The sequence below is a fragment of the Populus euphratica genome, unplaced genomic scaffold (genome assembly GCF_000495115.2).
Source record: "Populus euphratica unplaced genomic scaffold, PopEup_1.0 scaffold176.1, whole genome shotgun sequence".
Classification (NCBI taxonomy): Eukaryota; Viridiplantae; Streptophyta; class Magnoliopsida; order Malpighiales; family Salicaceae; genus Populus; species Populus euphratica.
The window spans coordinates 309,324-318,132 of record NW_011500058.1 but is presented as its reverse complement, the minus strand read 5'-3'; the positions used below and the strand labels follow the sequence as shown (position 1 = coordinate 318,132).

The window sequence follows — 8,809 nt, the reverse complement described above, 5'->3', positions numbered from 1 at the left end:
GAAACGAGCAATGAGGAAAATAGGGAAGAAGGGGGAGGATAGAGAGGAGAAATCATGCATGGACCCACATGCCCCATGGGATTGAAAATATCAACCAATAAACAAATGATCCTTTTAATTAATTTATTTTATTTTCTTGCGAGGTTGATAGGTAGCTGCTGACTGAGTAAATATAAATATGTCGTCGCCTATCTCTCTCACTGGTTTATAACAAAGATTTTCATCTACAATTTACTCCTTCCATCCATCCCTCCCTCCCATGGCAGACAAAGATAAACACAACCTCAAAAACTCCTCACACGCTGTTTACTGCCCTTCACATTCTCTCTTGTTTTTATCTTTCTCTTCATTATTTGTTGGAAAAAAAATAAAAATAAAAACTCATTGCTGATCCTTCAAAGTAGAGTACTTTGATTTTGCTCTCTGAATAAGAAAACAAAAAACAATCAAAATAGAAGGAATGGAATGAAAGAAGAAACGTTTGATGGTAATTTATGACACAGATTAAATGTTTTTATATTTAATTTGGTTTCCACGAGACAATATTAGAAAAAAAAATATATATATATATATATATATATATATATATATATATATATATATATAAAAGATATTTGTTTGAAAAACTACTTATTGCTTCTCTTTTTTATTAAAAAAAATACAAAAATAAATCCAGTTAAAAAGATTATCTGGATTTTCACAATTATATACATTTCTTTTCGATTTATTTATTGCAAAATAGAAAATAACCAATACACAGAACTTTCTTTTTATTTTCTTTAATGGGGGAGTGGAGAGAGAGAAGAGAACCAGATGCCTCTTTTGATGTGTGAGTGGGTGGTTCTCTTTTCGCTCCTCTCTCTCTCTTATTCACTCTCTCTATTTTTTTTCCCCTTTACCACTGCTCTTTCCTTCCCTTTCCTTTCTTCTTCAAACACTCAAAAAAATCCTCCCTTTCTCCCCTCAAATACAAAGCTTGTTAAGGTTGGTTTCACTTGTTATTGATTTTTTTTCTTGCTCTTCTATATCTGTCGTAGTGGGTTGCTTGCTTCTGTCTCAAAGATCAAGTCTTTTCTTGTTTTTTGGCGTTTTATGGGGTTCATTTGATTTCATCATCTCTGTTTCAAGTTTCTGCCTTTCGAGTTTCCGGGTTGGTTCAGTTTCTTCCATATTTTGGAACCAGTCAAGAGTTTGGTCTGGTCTCTGCTCAGATGCCCTTTCCTTTCCTTTCTTAGATTAGATTAGATGAGATTTCCTCCTGGTTTTTGGTCAGTTCAAACTGTTCACTCTGAAGTATACATCTGCGTGTATCTAGAGATGCCAGGAATCTTGGGGTGTCTGTCTGTCCTCTTTGTTTCTCTCAGCTGGCATATATATTTATACTGATGTTGTTTCTCCAACTCTTTCTTGCTTTGATTTTTTTTTTTGTCTTTGTAATTAACTTGCTTCATTCATAATTCCTTGGTTAGCAAGATGGATGGATGGATAGCTACATCTTTTAAAGAGTTCCTTGCTCCTTTTGATTTTTGAAAGTTGGTGTTCTTGTAAATTACAATCTCTTAATTAAGGCGTTTAATCTCTATGACTATGTATTATCATATGAGGTTTGGTTTGATGATGCTGGCTGGTGGAGTACTTGAACTCGAGCAGTACTTGGCTTCATCTTCTTCCTTTTTCTTCTTTTTCATGTGGGTTTGTCTTCCCCACATAAAATAACGGATGCCCATCAAACTTTTTGAGAAGAGTTTCAACATCATCTTTGCTTAAGTGCGTGTTATTGAGTTTTTGTTGTTTTGCTGAAAATTTATTTTGGTGCTTTGCTTATCAATCAAAACACTACTAATCATTCCCACATAAAATAACGAAACTCTCCTTAATTTGCTACCTCTAGCTGTTCCTTCCGCCACTGAGTTTAATATTTTCATCTCCTTGCCAGGTCTTTGCTAAAACTGTTAATGATCTCACGGTTTGTTTTCATCCTTGCAGGCAGCTGGCTAAATGGATGAAGAATCTAGTCGGGTTCCTTGATCTTCTTCTTCTTGTAAAAATACATATATAGATAGCGAGAGCTGCTTAATTTGGTTTGCTTCTTTGTTGTTGCGGCTGTGGAGGTCACTCGCATGTGGTGATAGCTCTTTGGTGGTGGGGTTTTTTTGGGTAGAAAGAGAGAGAGAGAGAGATAAAAAGAAAGACACTAGCTACTACTGCTATAATTTATAAGTGAAAGAAAGAGAGAGAGAGAGGAGGGCTGTAGTGATATACAACTAGTTACTAGCTATATGTTGAAGACTAAGAAGATAAAGATAAGGCAAGACAGCAGTACTGGAACATATAGTTGTGGAGAAGCTGCTGCTTGTGACTGTTACAAAAAAAACAGCACAAGAAGAAGAGAGAATAATAGCATCAGATGTTTTCCATTGAAAACCCTCCAGTGCCAGATCCCCCATGTTCTTCTTCTCAACCGAATAGTAGAAGTGATGAGAGGGCTTCTCAGCTTCCCCCCAGTAGTACTTATAATAAGCTTCCACCTTCTAATTTGTCAGAGGTAGTAGTCGTAGATCTGCCAAACCCAAACCCAAACCCATGTCTTGATAATCCTACCCCACTTCCTAATTTCTCCATAAGGTAAAACAATTCATTCTTTGTTTCCTTTTATATGATCCTTCCTTTCAGGGGTATTATGAATAGTACTGTTTCGATTTTCTTTTTCCTTTTGTCATGGCTGTCTTGCTATGCTATGCTAACTACCTCTCTCTTTTTCTTAGTGGTGATCTGATCCAAGTCAGCTAATCAATCTTTAAGATCTTTTGTTGGGTCAGATCCAGAGTTACATGTTCCCTTATGGCTCAGTTTAACATGGCACACCCCACTTCTTGTCTTTATTCTGGTTTTTGAGGAATTTCTCTCGCTTTGCTTTTCATGATCATATCCAAGGCTTCTACTTGGGGCTCTTATGTTTGTGTTTTTTAATGATTCCCGAGTCATACTCACTACCTCTAATCTTTCTTGATTGTTGTTGCTTGTGATTTCATGTCACTTTGTACAAACAATCTGTCCTTGTTCTAACCATATCGTGCTGCAAGCTGCAGACTTTTTCTCAGACACTAGATTTTCGAATCTTGTGTTCACTTGGGTTTTGCTTGGCTGTTTTCCTACTGTTTCGTGTTTCACTTTCAGTTCCATGAACCAGATTTTCCCTACCAGACTTGTTTTTTCTAACATATGATATGATTAAGGGTTCCAGTTCTTGTGTCCATATGGTTGGTATAGCTTTAGCTTATTATAGATAGGTTGATCTTAGTTGATGCTAACAGAAACTTTGGTTGTTTGCACTGCAGAGATTATGTATTTAAAGCCAGGAGCAAGGATATCAAGAATAGCTGGCCTTTTTCTCAAAAAAATCTGCAACTTTGTTTGAAACATGGCGTTAAGGACGTGTTGCCACAATTTGAGCCTCTTGATACTGTAAGAAACCAGTCCTTCAAGAGATTTAAGGGTGAAACCAGTTCAATTGAGAAGCAAAATATCAGCAAAAGAAGCAGTTTTGACAAGGAGGCTTCTAGACCAGACAGCCATGTGGTGGTAGACTTATCTGATGATGCTCAATTGCATGCCAAGTTAGCAGAATCATGTGTAGACATTAGTTCGTGTAGATATGGAGAAGAAAATGATTTCCCATCTACAGCAACAAGTGAGATAGACTCAGTTCCTGATAGCAGGAAACCTAGATCACCTTTAGAAACTCGGACTTTGGCCAAAGCTGCTGTTGAAGTTGGAGCTACTGTGACCCACAAGACTGAAAGCACCACCAGGCCATTGGCTAATAAGAAGTGCAGGTTGATTGTGAAATTTGGTGGCAATTCTGATCGTGCCTCGGCTGAAGATATTGCTTCTAATTGTACAACTATATCAGAAACGATGGCTTCAAAACTTTGCCCTGTTTGCAAAACTTTCTCATCCTCGTCCAACACCACCTTGAATGCTCACATTGATCAGTGCCTTTCTGTGGAGTCAACACCCAAGTGGACAGCTGATTCTAAGCTAACCAGGTATAGAATTAAGCCAAGGAAGACACGGTTGATGGTGGATATTTATACTACTGCTCAATATTGCACATTGGAAGAGCTTGATCGAAGAAATGGTACAAGCTGGGCCACCATGTCAAGCTTGCCCGCTCAAGAGACTGAGAAGAGTGATGCACCTAAGGAAGGGAAAAGGCCAAGGGTGTTGCCAATTCATCCTGAGGATGCTGGTGATGTAGGGCCAGTTTATATTGATGCAAATGGCACCAAAGTTAGGATTTTATCTCAGTTTAATGATGCATCGCCAGTAGCAGAAGTAAGCGAGGATGTTGGAGCAAGAAGGGAGGATATTGGAGGAAAGAAATCTTTGAAAGGTGGCAAAGCAAGCAACTACATTTCAATGAAAAAGAAAAAACGATTAGCACAAAAGCATCAGAAGTATCTAAAACTTGCTTCTCAGAGAAAAAAAGTATTGTTCCACGAGGCACCTGGTTCTCAGGTACAGTTTCTTGCTTTCAATGTATATTCTTAATTCCCTTCCCAAACTGCGTATTCATCTCACTGACTGCCCTTGTCCATTTTCAACACCTAAGAAATTTGAGTATGTAATAGACCTCCTAGTTTACCTTTTGTGCTCTAATGTCATCGAGAAGCTTAATCATGTTATGTTTGGGGAAAAATGTTCTTGGATGCTTCAGCTGATATAGTGTCGCCTCCATTTGTGCAGTGTTTAAGTTAAATGGATGGAATTGTTTCGCATAAAAATTGCTAGAACACCAGTATGACATATTCACTTCTTTTCCTCCTTAAGCCCTTCTATGACATATTTTGTACACTTATCGTGATCATTCTGCCCTCTGATTTATGCACCATCTTCTGTTGAAAATCCAGTTATATACGGTTGTTAATGTTGCTGTTGAGCAGATTTCTGGAGGTCGAGAAGAAGGTAATGGAAAGGAGAAGGGTTCCCAGAAAGATCATCAGATGTTGAGGCAAATCAAACCTAGTGATTGTGGGACTTTAAGACCATGGGTTTGCTCCAAACGAAGGGGTTTTCCAAAGAAGATTGCGACACAAGAGAGTCATAAACTTGTGAAATGTAAATGGCACCTGGCTCAGGACTTGCTGGTTGAGAATGATCAATCATCTGTGGGTGATCGTCTTTCAGAGAGGAGCCGTGCTCAGAAACCTACCATTTTGTGTGATGATCAAATATCTTCTCCCAGAAACAGTGAGAGGATGGAGAAGGTTTTTCATAAAGCCCAGGTTAATGAGAGGAGGGAGTGGTCTCCTGGAAGAAAGACAGTAGGGAATCTTCTAGTGGGAGACAGGATTGGTGGGAAAGTGGATAAGTTGTTTCCACCAACGAAGCGGAATGCCAATCAGTTGAACAAAGATGGCACCTCTATCCATGATGGCTGTATGCTGAGACCACCAAACTCTCCCAGGAATGATGTCTCTTCACTAACCAAGAAGACTGTCTATACTGATGATGATACAAGTAATAATTCTGATATGTATCCCATTGCTAGCACAAAATCATCCCGGAGTTCTCACGCAGTTGTAACTAAAGCAATGAGATTCCCCTCCATTAGGAAAAGTGTACTGTCTGTCAGCAGCCAATCTTCTGTGACTGAATCCAGGCGCAGCAAAGTTAAGAGATGGTCCACCCTTGACAAATCTCAAGAGCCTTTGACAAGAGAAATAGATGAAGAAGCTGTGGGCAGGCATTCTGAGGTTGATGAACAGTATGATTTGATGCAGGATGATACAGAAAATCTACTTGAAAGAGAAGAAATGACTGATGAGGTGTCTCTTGGTGGAAGCCCCGTCCAGGAAGCTAGACAAGGAAAAAGATTTTCTTGTAGTTCTGAAAGGCTGGAAGCCTTGAATTTGAGGAGCTCAAAATCTGCACTTGGCTGTGGTCATGCTGAGGGAATAAATGTAGATTATTCAGGTAGAGGTGATGGCGATTATGTACACAAAGTTGATTCCCTAGAGTCTCCTGGAACACAAGTTCCAATCCACGAGGACCTTGTTGTTGAACCATCTTCCAAGACATTGGATGGGAGGAGGAGCGTTGCAGGTATGAGTAAATCTGTCAACACTGAATTTCATGAGCTGGGTATTTCTTCAAAGGTCCAATCAAACTGCATTCGGTCTATTGAAGATTATGGAGGGCTTTTAAGTCAAAACAACGTGTCTGCTGGTCCAACTGGGCCTTTTATCAATGACCAAAGGATGTTTTCTGCTACTGAAGCTGGTAATGGCATGATGAGCCAAGATGCTGATATGGGGGCGGGGTTGGATTCTGAAGCTGCTAAAGTAGATTCTTTTCCTGAGGTTGATCCCATTCCTATTCCTGGACCACCAGGGTCATTTTTGCCGAGTCCTAGAGATATGGGTTCTGAGGATTTTCAAGGGAATTCATCATTGACTACTATCCGGGTTCACTCTTCACCAGACCAGCATGACATGATCGATGGTGATTCATCAGATTCCCCTCTATCTGCTGCATCGACCATCTCTAACTCCATGGCAGGTAGATCTGATTTCAGTTATTCAGAACCACCATCATCAGCAGGACATTGTGTCTTTCAAGACAAGATTAGGTCAGGCTTAATGTCCGCTGGAATTGAGCCGTTGGCACACAATGCTGGTGCAGTTCTGCAAGCAGCAACTAGAGGAGCGGAGAGAACCACTTTTTCTGGAGAGTACTTGAAACTTGATAGGATCTCTATTGAGAAAGAATCTTTTGGCTTCAAAAACGATCAGCCATGCTGTTGCCAAAGAAGGGAGAGATTTTCTGAGAGTGTTGTTCTAAATCACCAAGAATCACTGCTACTAAGGCGGCGGAAAATGGCATCAATGGCAGTTCCTTCCAAGGGGAAGCAGATGGGTTGCAATTCAAACCCGACACTGATTAATTTGGATGCCAGGCCTGAATTAGTTCCCCTGAACAGCTACACAACTTCAGGATCTGAAAAGATGGTCCTCCCGCTCATCAAGGCCCCCACAGATCCTATTCCTTTGAAGGACTCTCCCAGTAGTGCTGGAGTGAGGTTCTTAGCTCGCGCAGATGCTGATTCTGCTAGTAGTCCATCTGCCTCCAATCCTATACTTAGGCTGATGGGGAAGAACTTAATGGTGGTCAACAAAGAAGATAATGTATCCATGCCAGATGGGCAGGTCCGACCTTGTGCTCAAAATGTCAATCAAACTTGTCACATTCCAACAATTTCTGCAGTCTCACCTGGCAATATTCAGAATCAGGACAGTCATTCATTTCATCACATGGCCCCTCAAGGTCCTGTCATCTTTAGTCGGGATCCATACAAGACAGCGGTTCAACGTTTGGATGCTGGGTTTTCCGACAGTATTGGAAGCCACACTGATTCTAAGCTATCACAAGCACCATCAAAGCTACCAGCAGGCATGTTTTGTGACCAACATAGTGATGGTGGCCTTGCACCATCCATTAAGCCTCATCAGTGCAAAGAGGATTACAATTTTTCAAGTTCACAGAACCGGCTAAAGAGAAGACTGGAAACCTTTCCCACATGCACTATGAAAAGAGCTACCAAAACTCCTGACCGCCATTGCAAGCGTGCTGATTCATTCGCTCATCCCGGAAAAGAAATCATCATCATTGATGATGTTCCTGAAAGTCACACTGTTGTGATGAGTGACATTACAAAATACAACGAAGGCTGGAGGGAAAGACAAGTAGTTCCATCAGGTATCTCGGTTCCAACTATCCCGATCTATAACATGACAAATGTGAATCCCTTCACTTGTTATCAGTCACAAGAGCACCCTCCAATTGGTGGAACACCAGTGGTGCACAACGGCAGCTTTCATGCATCCACCACCAGGCTAGTCAACACAAGTCCTGTTAGGTGGGGTTGTCCTCCAGAAGGTCCTGGCGCATTGCAAATTAATCCTTTTGTGGCCGCATCAAACTCATCTGGTCATCTAAGATCTGCATCGCTGTATTATTCTCCGAGCTTTTAATTATCAGTGAGCCTATCTTGCTTGGCCATTTCTGCACAGTTGTGCTTCAGCAGGTTTCACATCGAGGCACTGAACTCGAGCTTCTTCCATAGCTACCGCTGCCAAAAACTTTTGGGTTCAGAAATGACTATAGAGGAAATAATTACGGAAGTTTAGTCAAGTACTGCTTGAGTTCAGCAGTTGAGATCTCAGAAAGTTTGTATTTATTCCCAATGTACTGATTATGCTGAGTCACATTTTATGCAACTTTTTTAGGCTTCCTGCTTAGGCAATCTCAAAACTTCCAAAAACTAGACAGTGTATAAGCAAATCCTTGAATAATAGTTGACCAGGAACTTGGCTGAAACACAATGAGTCAAGTGTTCCTAAGATAAAATTTCACCTCCCTTTTCTTTTCTGACATTTATTTCCTCTTATATACAATTATTGGAGCTGCAATTTGTCTCGGTATTTAAAATGTGTGCATGATCACAGGTTGCAAAGCATTCGTGACTGATCATTAAACTATTTTCATTTGGATTTGATTTTCCACATGCATGCAAGGAGATTCAAGTAAAAAAAAAAAGACAGCTGGTAATTTTTTTAAACAATATATAACTCTTTGTGAGGGCATGAGTGATTCTATAAATAGGCAAGCTGTGGGCATGTATTTTTGTTATGGATGAAATAGCTGCACCATACGAGCATATGGCTGCACCTGCATCAAAGGATGTAGATGCGTGTGACAATTATCCTTCGAAGTCATTTTCATGAAAGGGCAAGTTCTAACAAGT

The 8,809-nt window shown here is 40.2% G+C and overlaps 1 protein-coding gene across 1 annotated transcript; it reads left to right on the top strand.

Moving 5' to 3' along the window:
• The first annotated feature begins 855 nt into the window (after positions 1-855).
• Positions 856-8,474, top strand: LOC105107960 (uncharacterized). Its single transcript, XM_011002077.1, has 4 exons — positions 856-984; positions 1,987-2,625; positions 3,339-4,521; positions 4,947-8,474. Exons 2-4 carry the CDS (start codon positions 2,408-2,410, stop codon positions 8,034-8,036), a joined length of 4,491 nt encoding a protein of 1,496 aa, XP_011000379.1. The 5' UTR covers positions 856-984; positions 1,987-2,407; the 3' UTR covers positions 8,037-8,474.
• The last annotated feature ends 335 nt before the right edge of the window (positions 8,475-8,809 follow it).